The following is a 19,351-nucleotide window of genomic DNA, read 5'->3' as shown; positions in this document are numbered from 1 at the left end:
TGTCCCTAGCGTCGTGTTGTAAGCCCGTTCCATATAATCCTCTGGGCCCGGCCCAACGTTGCGACTGCGACTGCGACCGACTCCAGTTTCCCCCCATCCGAGTGCCACACCTGTCCCGATCCCTTCCTCCACGCGACCTCGCCACCCCCATCAGCCTTCTGAGACAGACGACGACTCCCTTCACCACTCACAGCCACCCGACCACCACACCAAACCCCCCCCGCGACGACGGCGAGGCCGGCAACTACTCCCCAAACGGCCCTCCCATTGTCAGCTGAGCGACGAATACCCACCCACCCCTAGACCCAACCCAACACCATGCGCCCGTAGAGATAGACAGCTGGAAACATGGACTTTACCGTACGTACCCGCGCGCCTAAACACATGGTGTCCTCGTGCCTTTGTCTCGGATCCCCCTACCTCTCCCAAGAGCCCAGCTAACGCGCCACGCCTCAGATCTCACTCGCACACTTCTGCGAGGTTCACGGTCCGACGTCCATCATCTGCACCCAGGCCTCGACTTCTCCCTGTGGCTCCTGCAACCCATGCGACACCCCGCCATCCGAAGAGCCGCATTCGGCCTATTCCTACAATGGCCTCTACGACCAGCCCGCATCTCTCAAGCTGAATGCGCGCCTGCCTCAACTTACCTCTCCCTTTGAGTCGCCACCCACAAGCCCGCGCTCCCCTACACACAACCCGTACTTCCCCAGCTTTCCCTCGTCTTCCAGCAGCAGTTTCGGTGGACGGAGAACCAGCAGCACACTCGATGCCGATTCGGACGCGTGCGAAAACTGTCAGATGGTGGTTCCGCAAAAGTACAGCGACAAGATCCCGAATGGCGCCCCTGGTAGCCCCACCAAGGACGGTCGTGGAAGGAACGGCAGCCCTGTCCTACGCAGTTCGCAAAACTACCCAGTGCGCCGGCCAGTGTCTCGTGACGATTTCAGTAGCACCGACTCGTCCGATGTCTCAGATACGGAGCAATCCACCTCTTTCCAGAGCGCCACTTCGAGCTCGTATCCCGACTCCATACCCGCCTCACCCCTGCTTGCCTCAAGAGGCGTACACACCCACACACTCAACTACATCTCCACCAGCCAGCCACAGTCCCCCCAGCACATACTCCCCTCTTGCGACGCACCTGCATCCGTACATTGTCGACCGAGGTTCTTCCGTCCAGCAAACCTTCCGGAGCCATGATGTTTGGTGATTCAGTCGCCGGATACACCATCGCCTACGTCTTTCGTCTGCAGGACCCGCGTTCTCGAGGAGCTAAGCGCACCTATGCGCTCATTGCAATGGCCGGTCGCGACTGCCGGAGAGCCACCAAAGCCATGGTCAAGATTACCGAAGCATTCCAGGGCATCGCGAACCGGATCATCTCGCTGGCTGAAAAGGTGCTCGAGCGTGAGAGCGCAGCCTCGCAGAATGTTTCGCGTCCAATCACAGCCATCTCCGGTGGTACCCCTCCGTTTGGGACTTCTGCTTCTTCCATGCCGCCGCAGTTCCTATCGCCGCAAAAGGAACGGACCTTGTCGACTACCAGCACACCAAACTTCCGCAACATCACCCCTGTTTCATCCTTCCTTTCCGCCAAAAAGCTCGATCCAGATGGTTTCCCCCGTGTGTCCCGCGACGTAATGAAGGCGAAGAGTCTCATTGAGATTGTTGGCCAGGAAAACTTCTTTGTCGACTTGCACTCCATCTTTTGCTGCCTCCTGCATTCGCTCATCAAGCAGTATGGATGATGTCCTTTTCCTACGTCGCTTTGTCTCGCTTATACGTCTTTACCTTCTCTTCCTTGTATGTTTTAGCCTTGATTTGGTGTCGTGCATTATAGCGTTTTCGTTGTCCGTTTTCAAGTGTGTTTGAGCACTGGCGTTGAACCGGGTACATTTCTTTCAAAAGACATTCTTGTCTTGCTTCACGACGCTGAGTTGTGTTGCCGGAGTAGCTTTATACCCTTTTCGAGATACCCTAGGCTTCTCTTTCTGTTGTCGGGACTAGGTGGTGCACACTAGAGGTCTCTTACAGCGGCGTTTTGGGGCGGGTAATCGGGGATGAGAGCGGGTGTCTACGAGTAAACGGTCGTTGTGATGATACGACTGGATTCGATGGCGTCATGGTTGCGAGAATGAGGTGATAGTCTAGCTTGTTTGCAGAATGAAAGTTACAGTATCGACTTTACCTTGACATCTAGTCCTCGTCATGCATGTGACTGTCCCTAGCATTCACTGTACGAGAAACTCACTTCGATCTCGTCAGCGCCAGCTTGCTCCTTAATTTTACCTTTATAGCTTGGCTGCGACACTGTTGGTGCCCTCGAGCTGCTTGCATGCTGCATGCTGCACATTCTAGCGTCTTCAAGCTGTCCCTGTAGCCTTGGCAATACGCTTTTGTGCCCTGAACTTTACCGTCCTGCACGATTGGTACGGTAATGTTGAACTTGTACTCACGCATTGTGTGCTCGTAAATGGCTCCACAATATCAACTTGCCGGTTCCAATTTTGGGACATTGCATACAGGTAGGAGCCACACTTGGTGCCAAAGTTGGAGCCCAAGTTGGAGACGAGGTTGGAGCCAGACTTACGGATACGAGACACACTCAAGATAACAAGACCGAAAGGAGCTGACCGGAAGGTAACAAGACTAAAAAGAGTGGACTGGAAGGTATGCAATAGGACTAAAATGAGTAGACTAGAAGGTAATCGGACTAAAAGATGTAGACTAAAAGGTAACAGGACTAAATAGAGCAGATCAGAAGATAGGAATGAGGAGACGATGGGACGTCCAAAAGTACGCAATCGCTTCAAAGATTCCAAGTATAAGTATTAGCTATTCTCTTCAAGTGTAATCCCTACAGATTACCGCACATCGAACCAAACATCTTACCAACAAAGTCTCCCCAAGAACATCTTGCACAATGAAGATTACTGCTATCATCGCTGTTCTTGTCGCCGTTGCGGCTGCTCAGTCCGGCAACCTCGCTGCAGGAGGTAAGTAGATTTTGTATCTTTATTTCACTATTACTAACAGACCTAGCGGCCTGCAGAACTAACTCCGATTGCCGCTCAGGCAAATGCAACTGTATTCAATTCCCTCTGTTGTTCTACAGAGTAGCTTACTAATATTCTTTTACAGCTGGCATATGCGGTTAAAGAGAGAGAGAGATTGCTGGAGTACGACATAGGATATTCGAAAGACCTCTAAGGTGGTAGTTATAGCAAGTCAAGATACCCTATAACGAGACGGCCAAGTCTTAGACAAGAGGTTATGAGGTTGACACCGGCATCATAAAAGCTTTTTCAAGGACTAGATCCTATCTATGGAAAATCCAAATATCTATCCTTGTTTTCTCTACCTATCACTAGTGTGTAATGTTAAAACTTATTTGTGCTTCGCCCGCAATCCATAGATTGCGCCCTTAGTACTGCTAATCGCCCTTCAAATATAATTTCCTTTAGCTGTGGTAAATTTAAAGAGGAAATTGTCGCGATAACCCCGCCATCCGTGCAACTTCGTTGGTGGTTTCTGGTACACCAGGTTTCTGCTACGCAGGAAGGTATGTTAGATGATCACGTGACCTTCGCTCACCCGGCCACCAGGGTACTTGTGTCAAGTAAAGGTAAGCATTAACTACCAAGCACAGTGGTTAATAAATAATTGTAACGAGTACATACAGAGGTACTACATACTCTCCAGGCTATTGCGTCCTCCAGGTAGCTAGCATGTCAAGGCAAACGTCGTATCTCCTCACACCTTTACTCTCCGACAAGAAACAAAAAAATCTCATGATACCCGCCTTCCATGGCGCACCTGCCGTGCAAGGAGTGTAGACAAGGACCCTATTTTATCCCTCGCTTACAACAACAATCAACAGCCGTGATCCCGTCTTCTCCACTCTAATTCTCCACGGGGCTGCAGGATGCGCTGCACTGGACGAAGACGCAATTTATCCGGCCCACATGTCTTAATCTTCCTTTCCGATTTTCGGATTGCTATATTGGGAAGTGTGATCAACGTGATAAGCGGGATTGTGATCGACCTTTTTTGATAACAAAGAGTGGGTGCGAGAACTGCATTGCTGGCTACGGATGTTTGTAGATCCGTGGAGCTTTTTGCGTCATGCGCTGGAGTCGGGCTGGGACAAGTGCAAACGAGTCAAACATATTGAAGGGGGTATGATGTCATGGCGAGTGACGTCATTTGTGAATAAAGCTGTTTGATCTACAGTAGAAGGGCAGGAACAAGCAGAGGAGTCGATGATGGAAACGGCGGCGACTCACATAGTAGCACACTAGAAAGACTAGTTTCATATACGCCAACGGGTTTTGTTACCGTAATGCCTGATAGGCTTGATTCCGCTGCCCCTGCTTGCTTGCTCGGGGCGACGGGCGTTTGTAGGCGTTGCAGGGCACAAAAGCCAAGTTTAAGTGTCCGGAAGCCAAGTTTTTCTGACACCAGGTTCACATCATATGCAGGGTTGTTCGTGGGGAAGGCGAGATTGCACCGGGTACTGTGAATGGATGTGTGATGGACAATGATGATGATGATGATATGTGTACGAATGCGTACCCCCGTTGCCATACGTACGCAAACGCAGGGTGCTGCTTCCCTGCTTAATGACAGGTAATCGGAGAGAAGGATAGATAAAGCAACGTGGTTTGCCCTGTCAGCCGATCCGATTCGACATACCTCACATCGACCTCATCACGCCATCACTCACCAACACGCCTTGAAACCTAATCGTAAGCCACATACCCCTTCATCTATCACCTTTGTTCTAGTCTTCTCAAGCTAACCCCAATTCTCTTCCTTTAGGCAGGACCTACATATACCATCACACCCAACCCACTTAAGCCACAAATATGAACAACATCACGGGAAATGCCTCCACTAGCAATGACACGTCGATGTCCGGCGTCCAGCAGGGCCAAGGCCAGCGCGAAGACTATCTCGACAAGGGCCTTGATGCCGCGGAGAAGAAGTGGGGAGGTTCAGCAGGGCAAAACACCGAAAAGAACCGGGGGGTTAATGAGAAGATTGTACGTCTATTCCACCAGTTCAACCCACCATTCCTCTTTCCTGTGGGGATATTGCTAACAACCACGATAGACGGATTCCGCAAGCAGCATGTTTGAAAAAGCGACCGGCAAGGACGTCCCCGACAAAGTCTCAAACTAAACCCCGCGCACAAACGCTGCCTGAGTTTGGTACAGATGCTGCCGCCGATACCAGTACGGGCAAGTGTAGTGGACTCAAGGAGAAGTGGAGCAAGTTAGATGAGAAGTGGAATAAGTGCCGGCCGTATGTCGAACGTATCAATGGAACTATCGTTCCGTTGAGAAGTAGGGACGAAGAGTTTGAAGAGCGGTTCGCGGCTATAGCAATAGAGAGGAGTAGGACGGTTTAACGATTAGTATGAACGAATTAAACGAATAAAGTACGTTATACGCGCGCGCCTTGTGAGATATATGCTGAGAGGGGGTCGGAAGGTTTATCGGTGTGCGATGTAGGTGAACAGCTTTGGTGGCAACCACTACACCGGTTACTCTCTATCCATCATATCTCAACAATACTAACATTCAAAACTCACCCCTCACCTCACCCCCCTGAGTATCCTCTCTATCTATCTATCTATCCAACAGTTCCCAATGCCACCAAAAAGCAACTCTACCATTACCTGCCAGCCCCACCCACCTACCTCGCTAGCAAACATCTTCCCTCCTCCCCCGCTCTTGCTTTCTTTCCGCCGATTGATCACCATGCATAATCTAACAAAGCTAGCCTGCGTTTGCCTTATCAGGACCGCCCAAACCCCTAGCCTGACAGCAAAGCCAGCCACGGCAACGGAGCTTTCCTCGCTGATGTGTGGGGCTATGCGGGGTAGAAATCGGTCGCGCCTCTTCTAGCCTTTTCCCCCCAGCTCTGGAAGCTTGGAGATAAACGGTGAGAACAGGCGCAGGCGCGTAATGGGGTTTCAACGGGCGGCATGATCGACATCAATGCGCTCGAGCTCTGCGGATTACACCGGATGTCGATCAATAAGTCAATTCGTAAAAGTCGTAAGCGTTGATGAGGCGCAGCACAGCCACATACCCGATACCGCACCCGGTAGACCAAACAAGCCACGTCATTTTTTTCTCTCTTTATGCCCATCAGATAAAGAAAGTGTGGCTGTGCAAAGGCATTGAGGCTTAAACACATGTCTTAGCCTGTAATCTCATTCGCGCGTTTCGCAAGCGGGTCAGCAGGTGAGCAGATGCAGGGTTTAATGCTTGATTCCAAACAAAAATCCGACCGACAAGATCTGCGGGTGGTGAGATTGCGATAAAGAGAGGGTTCGTTTTTGGGCTTATTTACCCTCACTCACCGCCACCTGCCTGTCTGCGTTCTTACCTGCTTCTTACCTCGCAACTCATACTGCAACCATCTATATAAACACGCGCAACCAGTTCACCTCGAGCTACTACACGTACCTACCTACCTACACACAGCATACACGCGCCCGCGCATACCTACCCAAGCCACCTCAAAGCAAACATGTCGGCCCCTCAGCAAGGAAACCAGGACTACCTCGACAAGGCCTTCAGCGCTGGAGCTAAGAAGTTCGGCGGCGCCCAGGGTCAGAAGATTGCTGGTAATCGTGGCATGAGTGAGAAGATCGTAAGTCGTTGATTCCATCCTTCCTTCGTCTTGACGCGTATCTACATGAATGCAATGGGACAAACGCTAATACAACAACAACCAGACCGACGGCATGCGCAAGGCGTACGAAAAGGTTACGGGCAAGAAGGTCAGCACTAAGATCTCGAACTAAGGATGTGGCTACCTACCTACTTTTCTGCCTTCTTGTCGCTGTGTGGAATGCGCATCTGAGCGTTTACCCTGCTGGAAGAGGATGGAGAGTTTGGAGTGGTGATCAAGGCGGATGTGGGACGTGAGGATATGAGATGGAGATATTTGATACCCCCGGTGAAATTCTAAACACACAACCTTAGCTTCTTCTTATGTGCTGAGTCGATATCCACAAGATGATGTTAATATGTATATGACGTGATGCGTGGAAACACTCTATTTGATACTGCGTTGTTTGTCACAGGTTGATGGTACATACGTTGAAGTCGTACGAGAAGTGGATTTCGATACAAAGCTTTCTTTTTGAGCTCTTCTCAGTAATCTAATTAGGCGACATCTCGATTCACGACACCGCCTTCCTAGAAAGTAGCAAGGCACATGCCCATGACGAACATGCACGACTTCCATATTTCCATGACACGGAACATGTGCAATCACATCAATTCCATCCCAGACTAACCCGCCAACTCCACCCTCAGCATCATCAATGCCCGAGCCTCCTTCTCGTCCAATAGTTCCAAGCCCAACTCATCCAGTACATCCCTTGCCGACTGATTGTCCGCGAAAACTCGCCTCTCCACCTCCCAGAGGCCCAACTCGATACCATCGTCACCCTCAGATGACGTCTGCTCTCGGTTGGCACTTGCTTTTTGCGGACCATCATCCCGCGGCGCCTCATCGTCTCCGTCTTCCGCGCCCCACGCCTCAGTATCCCATTCCTCGTCGTCGCCACTGGCGTCATGTGTAGACTTCTCGTTTCGGCCTACCGCTGATTGACTGCCGGGGCTGCCTTTGACGGGTAGACCTACTAGTTTGACGCCTTCGAGGCATTTGCGGAGCCCGGCTTCTGCTACAAATGGTCCGACATGTTCATTTACTACGCGACATACGGCTCCAAGATCGACACTGAGTTGTGCGGCACCTTGGGTGGAGAAGCGGTAGCGGTTGCTAGTCAGCACGTTATCCCAAATCACCGTAGAGATGGTGGTCAGGACAGCGCGAGTGATGCGGCGCAGTGGCGCAGTTGCAAGTGCGCGGGAGAGAAAGGATAGCGTGGTACGGAGGTAAGTAAGTAGTGGGTCAATCTCTGCTGTGGGGGACAGGTCGGTGGCGTTGGAGGCTGAAGCGGAAGGGCCGCTTAGAGTGGCCCACGGGTTGCTGTTAAAAAAAGAAATGGTCAGTACATGGGCTAACGGTGCAGGTGACGGATTGGGTCACGTACATGTTCCGATATGGGCGCAAGGCCTCACGGACGTTGCTGTTCAACGTATCGATGATGATGCCTTCACTGCGGTCACGGAGGCGTGCGTACCACGATGCCGTTTCGTCAAAGAGCGAGCCGCCATCGTCGTTCTCGACGTTTCTTGACGTGCGTTCGGCGACGTCGGCAACGCTCATAGTACCAATATTACTAGTCTTGCCACGAGCACGATCTTGTAAGCCCTCCCAAATGTCAAGGAAGAACTAGGTCAAACACGGTTAGCCACTGTACGTGTCACAGAAGTGGTGCGAGTGGACAGCCTACCACATCGTCGCTCCAGTCACGCATTGCCCGTTCAAGATAGTCAGCACTGCCGTACGTCTTGCAAAGGCGCTCAAGTCCTTGGACGCCAAGCAGCTTTTCCTGTTCCCCCTTGGTCACACCGCCCATAGCACGACCCAGTGACGTGGTCAATGACAGATACGCTTCCAGATTGCTCTGCAGTCTCTCATGGAGTTTGTCAAAGATGGCAATCTGAATGTCTATCAAAAAGGTCAGCTTCTGGCTGAAGGAAGCCAGGGGTCTGTATCGATCTACAATGCAGTGGTGATTAGCGTATTGTGCAAGGAGGGGTAGGCGAGGGAAGTACCGGTTATGGTTTCAAGCAGGTCATTGACGCGGATCGCTCCCTTGGTGGGTTTTGTGGCTTTTGGATCTACGCTGTCGTAGTCAAGATCACCAAAGTCGGGAGCTTCGACGATATTTTGATAGCGAGACAGTGCAACTGGTGGGTGTTAGTAGACCTAGACGGTATTTTAGTATGACTATGAGAAATCGTACAGTCTTTTTCCACCTGCAGCCATCGTCCAAACCAATCGCCCTGGACGAGAAACTCCCATGACAGGCCTTTCCATCCGTCGACGCCATAGCCGCCGTCGTAGCCCCAGGTGTCTTTGATGGTCAGGTCAAAGCTCATAAGCTCATGCATAAGATGGCTGAGCAGCTGGGGCTGACCGGCGACTTTGGGTAATAGCGAGCTGATCTTGGCGCGCAACATGGGTAGTAGGGCCGTGATAAAAGCGGACATTGCATCGATATAGACGGGGTTAAGCGCAAGGTGGGTGCCTCGGAAGTGGCGGAACAGGATGGGTTGCACATGGTCGGTGACGAATGCGCTGTAGTCGTTCAAAAGCGTGGTAATGTGTGAGAGGAAGTACTCGGGCCTATCAATGCGGTTCGTGGGCTTGTCGCCGTCAAAATGATAGCGGAACCGCATCTCAAGCGGCTGTACTAGGATCTGCACGGGAAAGAGCACGGGAGGCAGCGTAACCTTGTCCCCGGGACGGCTGGCGTAGCTCATGCCGTCGAGCTCCGGCAGCTGCAGGTCGAGCAGCTTGATGACGGCAGTTTCCCATTCCTCGCGCAGGTGGTCGGGTATGGTGGCCTTTGGTGTGGGCCAATGTATCTTTTTGAGCGTGCGGTCGAGGTCTGCTGAGAAGGCATCGAGGATGGTGGTACGCAGGGCCTGGGTGATGTTGCCGATGTGGTTGAGCAGATGGATACCCGCACCTTCTGCGTCGTCCTGCAGGTTGAGCAGACGGGTGTGCAAGGCGCGCAGCTGCTTGTATGGCTCAAGGGCGGCTTCATTGGACGTCTGGAGCTGGGCGTGGGCCTGCTTGTCGAGTGCGTCTACCTGGGCGAGCAATTCGACATACTCATTGGCGACATCCAGGCGTTGTAGCGTGTCAAGTACCTCTTGGAAGTTCTCAACGGCTTTGTCACTGGTGTCTGAGGCCGTCAGAACCAGCAGGCGGCGGTCAATGTCGGTCTGGTCCTGCCAGAAGCGGTCGGCCTGTTGAGTACGGTCGGCGTGGTGTTTGTGGGAAGCGTGTTTCGCATCGTGAAGATCTCGTTGGGCGTCGTCTAGCTGTTGCTTCAAGACACCGTGTTGGGCGGTGATGGTGGCCAATAGGTCGTCGAGCGAGTCGAGGTCGCGCTGCGTCTGCAGCTTGTCGTCGAGATAGTCTGCAACGCGAGCCTGCTGGTCGTCCATTTGCAATTACTCGTCTATGTCGAACACGCAGGAATCATCTGACATCTCGTACGAGGGGCTGCAATCGATATGCCCGACGCATTAGCACGCATCTGGTGGCGTGCCCTCGTAGCTTGCAGCTCGATCTAGGGTCCGCTCGATCTCCGATGCCATCTGCTGCATCTCTATCCGTGCGCATCTTTTCCCTAGCGAGCGCTGCTCTTGCCTCATCGGACCACTCTTGAAAAACATCCTTAATGCACGTCTACCTGCCGTGTCGCACGCCCCCGTAGACTTCTGTACCGCCCTGAGCTGGCCTAGGCGCTTCTATTCCCGCGAACGTATTTAAAAACCTGCCCCAGCCTAAACTGTCCAGAAGCTCCCCATCTTCCTCGCTGCCGCCGGTAGCCGACCCTCTTGAAACTTTTGTCGTGCGCCGCCTCCGTCATCGCCGCAAATGCCAAAGGAACACAAGAAGCGCGGCCGCCGCGAGGACCAGAAGAAGCGCAAGCGGGACCACGACGACGAATCTGCCTCGAAACGCTTTAGAAAAGATGATATTGAGCATGTACAGGCCGAAAATCCGCTGCAACATGTCGCCAACGATGCTCCCCGCCAAGATGCTGCGCCTTTCTACGGTATGCTCGACGAGCAAGAGCAGGAGTACTTCAAAAAGGCCGACGAGATGCTTGAACTGAACCAGTTTGAGAGCCCAGAGGACCGCCGAATCTTCCTTGCCAGTGTGTGGAAGGAAGCAGAGGGCAAGGAACTCAAAATGGCCACCAGCCAGACATCCCGCTTACTCGAGCGGCTGATTCTACTAGCCTCAGAAGATCAGCTGAAGAGCCTATTCCAAAAGTTCAGTGGACAGTATGTGCACCCGTAGCTCTTTCCACTTCGCTCACGCTAACCCTTCGCAGCTTCCTCAACCTCGTCCAGAACCGCTTCGCCTCGCACTGCTGTGAGACCCTCTTCATACAAGCCGCTCCCGCCGTCAGCCAAGAAAATGCTAGTGTCAAGACCGAAGCGCTGAACACCCCGCCAGCTTCTGACCCCGATGAGATCATCGTGTCCATGGAAAACCTGTTTCTATACACACTGGGCGAGCTTGAGGGCAACATTGGCTTTTTGATGACGGAAAAGTATGCATCCCATGTCCTCCGTGTATTGCTGGTAATCTTGTCTGGCGAGCCGCTAGAGAAGCAGGGTAAGTCAGTCACTCAGAGCAAGAAAAAGGAAAAAGTCACCATTTCCGGCGCAGGAGATGAGCGCATCCTGGAGAAGCGAGTCGTCCCGGAATCCTTCCTCGAAGCTCTAGAAAAGGTCATCAGCGACAGTGTTTCCGGCATAGAAGCCCACTACCTCCGTTCCCTCGCCATACACCCACTTGGTGGCCCAACGCTGCAATTGCTGCTCAAGCTTGAGTTGTCGCATTTCGGCAAGTCTCGGGCCAAAGACGAAAAGTCAATCATCCACCGATTGCTGCCCGACAACCCCATCGCCGAAGGAACAGAGAGTGCCATTCTCATCAACGGGCTCGTTTACGACTCTGTAGGCTCCCATCTTCTGGAAACCATCATCGAGCACGCCCCCGGAAAGCTCTTCAAGCAAATCTATGGGGAATTCTTCAAGGAGCGCATGGGCAGCCTGGCACGCAACGAGATTGCTGGCTACGTGGTTGGCAAAATTCTCGAACGACTCGGCAAGGATGACCTGGAAGAGGCCATGCGTCAGATTGTGGACCAGATTCCTAGTCTGGTAGAACGCAACCGAACTGCGCCTATCAAGACGCTCATTGAGAGGTGCGTGGCCCGAGAGGTAGACTGCTCGCCCATCAAGGCCCAACTTGAGACTGCTTATGCCGGACCCCACGGATTCGAGGTCACCCGTATTCTCAAACTTAACGAAGATGACGGGAAACCACGTGCTAGGCATGGCGAGTCGAATGAAAAGGTGCACGGCTCACTGTTGGCACAAACCATGATGACAGTAGACGGACCTCTAGGTCAACTCGTCTTCGACTCTCTCGCCAACCTCTCGCCTGAACTTTCCATTCAGCTGGCTCGCGATGGAACAGCATCACGCACGCTGCAAGCAGCTCTAGTCTCCAGGAATGCTACAGTCATCTTCCGTCGAAAGATGATTCAGCAATTCTACGGTAAAATTGGTGAGCTTGCGCTAGACCCAAAGGCGTCTCACGTTGTAGATGCTATATGGTATGGCACAGTTGGCCTTGCATTTATCCGTGAGCGCATCGCGGAAGAACTTGCCGAGAACGAAAACTCGTTGCGAGAATCCCAAGTAGGCCGTAAAGTATGGAAGAATTGGCAAATGGACCTCTACAAACGCAGACGCAACGACTGGGTCGCCCAAGCGCGGACCACTGCCGGCAATGAGGTCTTCCAGTCTTTCCCTGACGAAAGTCAGAGTGATGTAGCAGCACCTGCGCGGACCCATAGAGCCTCGAGACATATGAGCGCCATTGAGCTCGCTCGGCAAAAGTTTGCAGCCGCCAAAGCCGCACAGGCAAAAGACGGAAAGAAGCCCAAAAAGGGAAACAACCCAACGAATGGAAGCGGTGAGACACCCAGGAGTCTTGTAGCGCAATAGCAGGTTGATGCATGAAATGTAAGAGATGTAGTGCGCTTTTGTCATGGCAATTTAGATATCAGGCATAGTAAAAACGGCGTTTTACGAGCAGGGGTTCATGTGGGTATGGGTTCGTGATGCGCAATGTTCAGATTTGACGCATTCTAGATACCTTTTTCGTTCGTTCAGCTGCATAATTGTATCGAAGGATTTCTGCATGTTCGGTTACCTAGCACAAGTGAAAGTCTTTTCGGAAGCATCTATGACTCTGTGATTTTTATGCTCGTCATTTACTAACATGTCGGCGCTAACGCCGAGCGCCCTCTCGCCGATCTTTGTTCTTTTTTGCTTAAGTTTGCGTGATTGCTTTCTGCAAACTTACACCACAGTTCACTTGGCTGGTGGCGATATATAATATCTTGTACCACTATTGTTTTTTGCAGACGTCTTATCAGTAGCCATGGCTTCGGAAACGGTCACACAAAGCCCACTTAACCGCGCCGATGAAGTTCAGGATGTAAGTCCCTCGGAAGGAAAACTCTCTATTTCGATTCCGAACATTCCGATGGAATCACATCACCTGGTACAACCTCATCAGAGCATACTCATGTTGTTTATCCATCCTCGAGAAATTCAGGTTCTGGCCATTTCAAGGTCTATACTCTCTCAATTACCTCCAACTGACCAGCTTCTCTAACCCGTAGCTCCTCACCGCAATACAAAATCTCATCATTCCCTTCATCCGTGCCGCCGACGAAGACGCCCTCACCAAACCCACCGGTCATGGTCTCCAGATCTCCGGCGGCGGTCCCAGGACCGTTCTAGTAGAGCACCACCCACCCAAAAAGCTGGAGTCTCTTCTAGCCCAAGAATTGGAAATCGACAATGCTGGAACAGAGAAAGAAGGAGGAGAAGGCCAGGGAAAAGACGGACTTGTAAAACTAGTCTCAAGCATACTAAAATACAGCGTAAACACATGGGATCAAGGGTTTCTCGATAAGCTATATGCGAGCACAAATGCAGTGGGTGTGGTTAGTGAATTGTTACTCGCGGTATTGAATACCAATGTACGTTCTATCCCCCCCATCTCATGCCCAAACTAACTCCCAACCAAGGCACACGTCTACACCGTCTCTCCTGTCCTAACGCTCATCGAAAAGCGCACAACAACCTACCTGGCCTCTCTCTTCTCCCTCCCCTCTTCCACATCCGGCGGACTCACCCTCCCCGGCGGCAGCGCCAGCAACAGCACCGCCATAACCCTCGCCCGCAACACCCTCTACCCCCTCACAAAAACCGAAGGTAACGCCTCCTTCAACTTTACCCTCTTCACCTCAGAACACGGCCATTACTCCATCGAAAAAGCCGCAAACATCCTCGGCTTCGGAACCAAAAACGTAATCACCGTGCCCGTCGACGAGAACGGCTGTATGATTCCATCCGCTCTCGAGCAGAAAATCAACGAGAGCAGACAGAGAGGCGAAACACCACTTTTTCTCAACGCAACAGCTGGAACCACCGTCCACGGCTCTTTTGACCCGTTTTCTGCTCTCGCGGATATCTGCAAGAAGGAAAATATTTGGTTCCACATTGATGGCTCGTGGGGCGGTTCCGTAGTCTTCTCCCCTAAATACCGCGCTTCCCGTCTCGCGGGCGCAGAGTTAGCTGACAGCATAACCATCAACCCGCACAAGATGCTCGGCACGCCAATGACGTGTTCGTTCCTACTCGCGCGCGATATGAACCAAATGCACAAAGCACTCACGTTACCCGCGGGTTACCTCTTCCACGGCTCCACAGACTCCGTAGACGCGCAGGATATCTACGACCTCGGTGACTTATCCCCGCAATGTGGTCGGCGCGCCGATAGTTTGAAATTGTTTCTCGCGCTGAAATACTACGGCCCAGAGCACTTTGCTCGCCTCGTCGAGACAGCGTATGAACGTGCGGAGTACCTACTCAGCAAAGTCAATGAAAGTGAGAATCTTGTGGCTATTAGCCCTGAGCCGCTGCCTTGTTTGCAGGTGTGTTTTCATTATGCAAAGGGTGGCGTATTGGGAGAGGACAAGAAGGGGAATAGTAGGACGACGACGGAGATTGCGCAGAGGTTAGTGAGGAGGGGTTTCATGGTTGATTTTGCGCCGGGGGGAGAGGGGAAAGTTTTTTAGGGTCGTGGTTAATGGGGGGGACGTTGGTGGACACGTTGGATGGGCTTGTCAAGGCGATTGAGGAGAGTGGTAGGGAGTTGGGGTTCTAAATGAGCGAGAAGAGAATTGTAGGACGGCAAAAGTCGATTCAATTGCATAGAGTACACATGAGTAACAAAGATTTTGGTTTGCAAGAACATGTCATTTCATTAGTTCTGAGATTGGGTATCGTTACTACATAACACATGCTCTCTCATATCCTCCGATGATACTGCCAGAAATGGTCTTCCGCACAGGACACTAGGCCGCTGCTACGTCATGAAGAAAAATGGCAGAAGTGATGAGCATACACGTGTATGTCAAGAGATACCGGTGGAAGGATGAGCTAATCCTGAGCTTACCTGATCATGCCCCAGAAACGCTCAGCGTTGAAGGTAAACGCAGTGTCCGACTTCCAGGCCGAGTCGAAGGCGCTGAAGAAGAACAAGTCACCGCTGAAGGCTTGACGGATCGAAGCAAGAGCTGCACGTTGATTCTCGGAAGATGGCACAGCCGCACCATTTGCGTTGCCCTGATGAGGCCAGCCAGATTCCGTCACGACGACGCGCTTGTTGTTGCAGGCATCCTTGACGCGCTGAACCTGACCCTTGACAAATTTTCCGGCGTCCTGGGGTTTTGTGTTGCTGTCGAAGAAGGCGTGGATGTTGGCTGTGACAACGTCGGCAGCGTTGCAGATGGAAGGGTTGGCGATCAGGGCTGGGGCAGTCTCGACAGCACCGACAGGGCCTTTGTAACCGAGACCTCGGAGCTGACTACGGGCGCTACCAATTGCTTGGACGACCTGTTCAGCCGACATCCTCTGCTCGTTTACGCGCTCGTTCTCTACTGAAAAGAGTTGAATGATGTCCCAGTTGCCGCCAGCGTACTTGTCAATGGCACTCTTGTAAGCCTGAATGACCTGGGTTAGATCTTCGCCGCCACCTGTGGGGTCCAGGTATACACCGCCCATGATCTTTTGTCCGTTTTTGAGAGCATTTTGAATAGCATTAGCGATTTGGTTGCAATCCATGCCATATATGCGCACAACCTTGTAGTCCTTCATTTTACTGAACTGACTAGCAACATCGGCGCCGGACAAGCATTTGGCAGAGCCATCGTATGCATCCCAAGTGATACCCAAAGGCAGGGTACCAGCGTCGGCAGTGTTGGCAGGAACATCAGCAGGCGGCGAGGGCTTGGGTTCCTGGGACGGAGCGGGTACTACGGAGGAAGTCTCTGCTGGGGTAGAGGTCGGAATCGGCGTAGTTGAAGTATCTTGGGCACCTACTACAGTAGGCTCCGCTGAAGATGTCACAGGCGGGGGACTGGGCTGCGCTAACGACGTTGGCGAGGGGGTGGGTTCTGGTGTAGCGACCCAAGTCGACGAGGGAGTTGATGGAGGAGCCGCTGATACATCAGGTGTAGATACTACAGTCTCCACTGTAGTCGAGGGAATCACTGAAGCGATAGTCGCACTAGTGGCCCTCTCCGAAGTCGAGGTCGAGTAGGGCATGCCATCACCGTCGACATAGACGTAAACGTCGGCAACTGTCTCGGTAACATAAAGAATCTCTGTGACGAGCTTGCGCTTGTGGTCTGTACTCTATCAGCCAATTGGTCATCCGGATTGGTGATTGCTACTCACTGAGAGGGTGTCCGCTTGCGGAGCCCACAAGAAGGCCGGCAGCTGCCAGAGCGCTCACCAATACAATCGACTTCATGGCGACAATGAAGCAAGCGCTATTGAATGCTGGTGTATATGAACAATTAAATGTGCTGCTTGTATGTGGTTGGCCGAAGCACAGTGTGTGCAGCGCAGCGCAGGTTGATTGGACTAATGAGTGGCTGACTGCCTGCAGCTGGAGAAGGAAAGAACAATCGAACTGGCCGACTTGAGGAGCTACGAGCTAAAGCAACAGGTAGAGACTGTGTTTGTGGGGTGCAGAGGAAAGGTAGCAAGGGATGTCCACGACGTTGCTATAGCTGCTGTGTTACCCGTACCTGATGGAAGAGTGCTAGCGTCATCTTGGGCCTAGCGCCGGCGCCGTTTGGGCAGTCACAACGACTGTGAATGGAGTCGTTAGCTGGACTTGAAGATTTGTGGTTGCGACTGCCTTAAATGACAGTATGTGGGGTGAAACACGACTTGTGGATGGAGCAGGGAATAGGAACTGAAACTCCAAGGTGCTTCAGGCACCAAACCACAAACACCTGAGCAATAGCAGTAGGACATGTACCGCGTCAAACAATGCAATACGGCCATATTTGGGTTAGTGAAGTCGATCCCCCAGTGCCTCGCATGAGAAAGGACAAAATTGCACTGACAGCCGCCAACAGTATTGTAGTCTTTCAGCAGGATGACACAATAAAGGGATTCGAAGAAACTAGAGTCTGGCCGAGGGTAACAAAGCTTGTTGCTGGGAGTATCTCAACTTCAGTCGACGCTGACCTTTTCCTTCCAACACCATGACCAGCCCTTAAATCCGGACTCCTCTTATTTCGTGCCACATCTTCTCTCAAAGCGCATAGCGAGAACGCGCCGCATGTCTAAGACGTTTCAATGTCAAATCCGACATAGGTTGCTTGATCGGCAATTGCTCTCCAAAAACGCATCTGCGAAACAATCTCAGAGGCGAAGGCGCTGGATATTCATAGAATATGCAACGCCAAGGGCCCACACGAGAAAGACCCTGAAATGTGTGTCATATCAACGAAAGAAGGGATTGAGAAAAACACCCAGGAAATGATATGGAGATTGTCGCCATGGAGAAAAGATGACCAAAGAACTTGAAAGTGCTTACCATGTGCAGCTGTGCATACGCGTACTACGATAGGATATTATCGGATTCAGACTAGAATTGAAAGTACTCAAAGATCGACTAACCCTGTACTTTTGACGGAGGAGAAGCTGGAGACGTGGAGACTGAGTGGTTCAGCAACGTGCACGAGACTCATCGGAACAGCCACGCTGTGAAATTACAGCGCTCCAAGAGCAAGGACAAGGGACGAAGGGGTAGGTCTTGGTGACGAGCACCTTCCTGTAATAGGCACAGATTCCGCATGATTTAGATGTGGTCGCTGTCGGGATGGAAAGCGAAGTGCAACGAGTACGAAGAATGATAAAGGGGTCCGGGCGGGGCTGTTCGAGCACAGGCTGGCGTCTCGGGCGATTTCCACGATCTGGGAACGATCGACCCGACAAGTCGCTCCACCCGTGCTCCCATACGCAAGATTGCGACGACGTCAGGTGGAGGCGTCACAATTTTATTCATCAAAGTTCTGTTCATTATTATCCGCTTCATAACTACAGATTCACACAGCCGGGTAACACAGCTCCCGCTGTCCAATCTCCAAGCGACCTGGTAGTGCAAACCACCCATCTTACTGATGTGGGGTATCGAGTACCCACTCATTGGCGCCTCAATCCCATCTCTTTACTATTCAATGAAACGGCAGGAGGGCGACAGTTTGTTAGCTTCTACCTACCAAATCAAGATGACTTCCATAGAACCGTGCACCGCCACTGCACCCCTTGTACCAGGATCGGACCTAGCAGTAGTCCCCCAGTGGACTGCCTAGAAGCACCTGCCGCGGGACTTTCGTAATGAAACTTCCTAAGGAACTTTTCACGGAGGTAACAAATGAGGACCAGGAAGGACCGGTCCGAGAGTCTTGACTCACATGTCGGAAGTAACACTTGTCGTGGCAATCACCTCACTAACGTGAAAGAGTCTAGGGGCCAAAACCGGACGCTGCATGGAAGCATTCCAAATTGAAAGCAGGGGTTGGTGGTCTTGGGCTGTATACCAGCTAACGGCTTAAGCTGCTATTACGACGTTGAGTTCAAGCCTTTGATCAACACCGCTTAGCCCGTACAGCGTACCATGGTCAAAGACGCTAAACTATGCCCCGATGTATTTCCCGGTCATTCATTGTGATCAACACAAACTAGGGGTTAACGTTACCAATGCTTCACTCGATGTCCAACTCGATTTTACTCTTCTCAATCGCTGGGCCACTTCTACAGGCATCAGGACTAGGACGTCTAAAACGCCACAACTTTTCATACGCAAGCCGTCTCGTATAGCATTATCCGTCCATCCGTAAATTTTGGCTGGTCGTCGTCACCCATGGTCTAGTGTGTATACGCCCGTACAGTGCAGGTATGCCGGTGGCCTTGCATTTGTGCAGGGTGTAAAAAGGGTTATCTAGGTGAGAAGCGAGAGTCAAGAGCATCTTGAGGTTCACAGCTAGATGCCCGATGTGTATGAACGACAAGGGAGTAAATGTGAATGATGTTTACAAGAACCTCGGCTCGCGTAAGGTACACGGGCGTCCGGCAACGTTCGAGACTAAATAGGGCCGGCACCAAGAATATGGGTAGCGAGGACACCGTCTCTAGTGCAGATTGGGACCGTTTGTGGCTGTGGGCGTTGCCTGGTTGTTGGGAAGAAGGTGGTATATCCGGGCCCAGGCCAAACA

At 52.0% G+C, this 19,351-nt stretch overlaps 8 protein-coding genes across 8 annotated transcripts; 6 read left to right on the top strand and 2 right to left on the bottom strand.

Moving 5' to 3' along the window:
* Nucleotides 1–348: 348 nt before the first annotated feature.
* On the top strand, nucleotides 349–1,751 carry PtrM4_049240 (Atrophin-1 multi-domain protein; the record flags this gene model as incomplete). The annotated part of the gene is made up of 3 exons (XM_066104806.1): nucleotides 349–360; nucleotides 457–1,065; nucleotides 1,101–1,751. The coding sequence occupies 3 exons, from the start codon at nucleotides 349–351 to the stop codon at nucleotides 1,749–1,751; spliced, it is 1,272 nt and encodes a 423-aa protein (XP_065959370.1).
* Nucleotides 1,752–2,926: 1,175 nt separating this feature from the next.
* On the top strand, nucleotides 2,927–3,213 carry PtrM4_049230 (uncharacterized protein; the record flags this gene model as incomplete). The annotated part of the gene is made up of 3 exons (XM_066104805.1): nucleotides 2,927–2,999; nucleotides 3,056–3,090; nucleotides 3,145–3,213. The coding sequence occupies 3 exons, from the start codon at nucleotides 2,927–2,929 to the stop codon at nucleotides 3,211–3,213; spliced, it is 177 nt and encodes a 58-aa protein (XP_065959369.1).
* A 1,658-nt stretch (nucleotides 3,214–4,871) lies between these two features.
* Nucleotides 4,872–5,187, top strand: PtrM4_049220 (uncharacterized protein; the record flags this gene model as incomplete). Its single annotated transcript, XM_001936737.2, has 2 exons — nucleotides 4,872–5,048; nucleotides 5,119–5,187. The coding sequence occupies 2 exons, from the start codon at nucleotides 4,872–4,874 to the stop codon at nucleotides 5,185–5,187; spliced, it is 246 nt and encodes an 81-aa protein (XP_001936772.1).
* A 1,359-nt stretch (nucleotides 5,188–6,546) lies between these two features.
* PtrM4_049210 (uncharacterized protein) lies at nucleotides 6,547–6,823 on the top strand (the record flags this gene model as incomplete). Its single annotated transcript, XM_001936736.2, has 2 exons — nucleotides 6,547–6,669; nucleotides 6,755–6,823. 2 exons carry the CDS (start codon nucleotides 6,547–6,549, stop codon nucleotides 6,821–6,823), a joined length of 192 nt encoding a protein of 63 aa, XP_001936771.1.
* A 493-nt stretch (nucleotides 6,824–7,316) lies between these two features.
* On the bottom strand, nucleotides 7,317–10,115 carry PtrM4_049200 (RINT-1 family protein; the record flags this gene model as incomplete). The annotated part of the gene is made up of 5 exons (XM_066104804.1): nucleotides 7,317–8,019; nucleotides 8,084–8,325; nucleotides 8,387–8,655; nucleotides 8,712–8,846; nucleotides 8,903–10,115. 5 exons carry the CDS (start codon nucleotides 10,113–10,115, stop codon nucleotides 7,317–7,319), a joined length of 2,562 nt encoding a protein of 853 aa, XP_065959368.1.
* Nucleotides 10,116–10,551: 436 nt separating this feature from the next.
* Nucleotides 10,552–12,704, top strand: PtrM4_049190 (uncharacterized protein; the record flags this gene model as incomplete). The annotated part of the gene is made up of 2 exons (XM_001936734.2): nucleotides 10,552–10,964; nucleotides 11,015–12,704. 2 exons carry the CDS (start codon nucleotides 10,552–10,554, stop codon nucleotides 12,702–12,704), a joined length of 2,103 nt encoding a protein of 700 aa, XP_001936769.1.
* A 439-nt stretch (nucleotides 12,705–13,143) lies between these two features.
* On the top strand, nucleotides 13,144–14,851 carry PtrM4_049180 (GadB, Glutamate decarboxylase and related PLP-dependent protein; the record flags this gene model as incomplete). Its single annotated transcript, XM_001936733.2, has 3 exons — nucleotides 13,144–13,200; nucleotides 13,388–13,750; nucleotides 13,799–14,851. The coding sequence occupies 3 exons, from the start codon at nucleotides 13,144–13,146 to the stop codon at nucleotides 14,849–14,851; spliced, it is 1,473 nt and encodes a 490-aa protein (XP_001936768.2).
* A 376-nt stretch (nucleotides 14,852–15,227) lies between these two features.
* PtrM4_049170 (Herpes-BLLF1 multi-domain protein) lies at nucleotides 15,228–16,590 on the bottom strand (the record flags this gene model as incomplete). Its single annotated transcript, XM_001936732.1, has 2 exons — nucleotides 15,228–16,465; nucleotides 16,515–16,590. 2 exons carry the CDS (start codon nucleotides 16,588–16,590, stop codon nucleotides 15,228–15,230), a joined length of 1,314 nt encoding a protein of 437 aa, XP_001936767.1.
* Nucleotides 16,591–19,351: the final 2,761 nt, after the last annotated feature.

Source organism: Pyrenophora tritici-repentis, chromosome 10 (assembly GCF_003171515.1).
Source record: "Pyrenophora tritici-repentis strain M4 chromosome 10, whole genome shotgun sequence".
Classification (NCBI taxonomy): domain Eukaryota; kingdom Fungi; phylum Ascomycota; class Dothideomycetes; order Pleosporales; family Pleosporaceae; genus Pyrenophora; species Pyrenophora tritici-repentis.
Note: the sequence above shows the minus strand (reverse complement) of the source record. Positions and strands in the feature narration are given on the sequence as shown.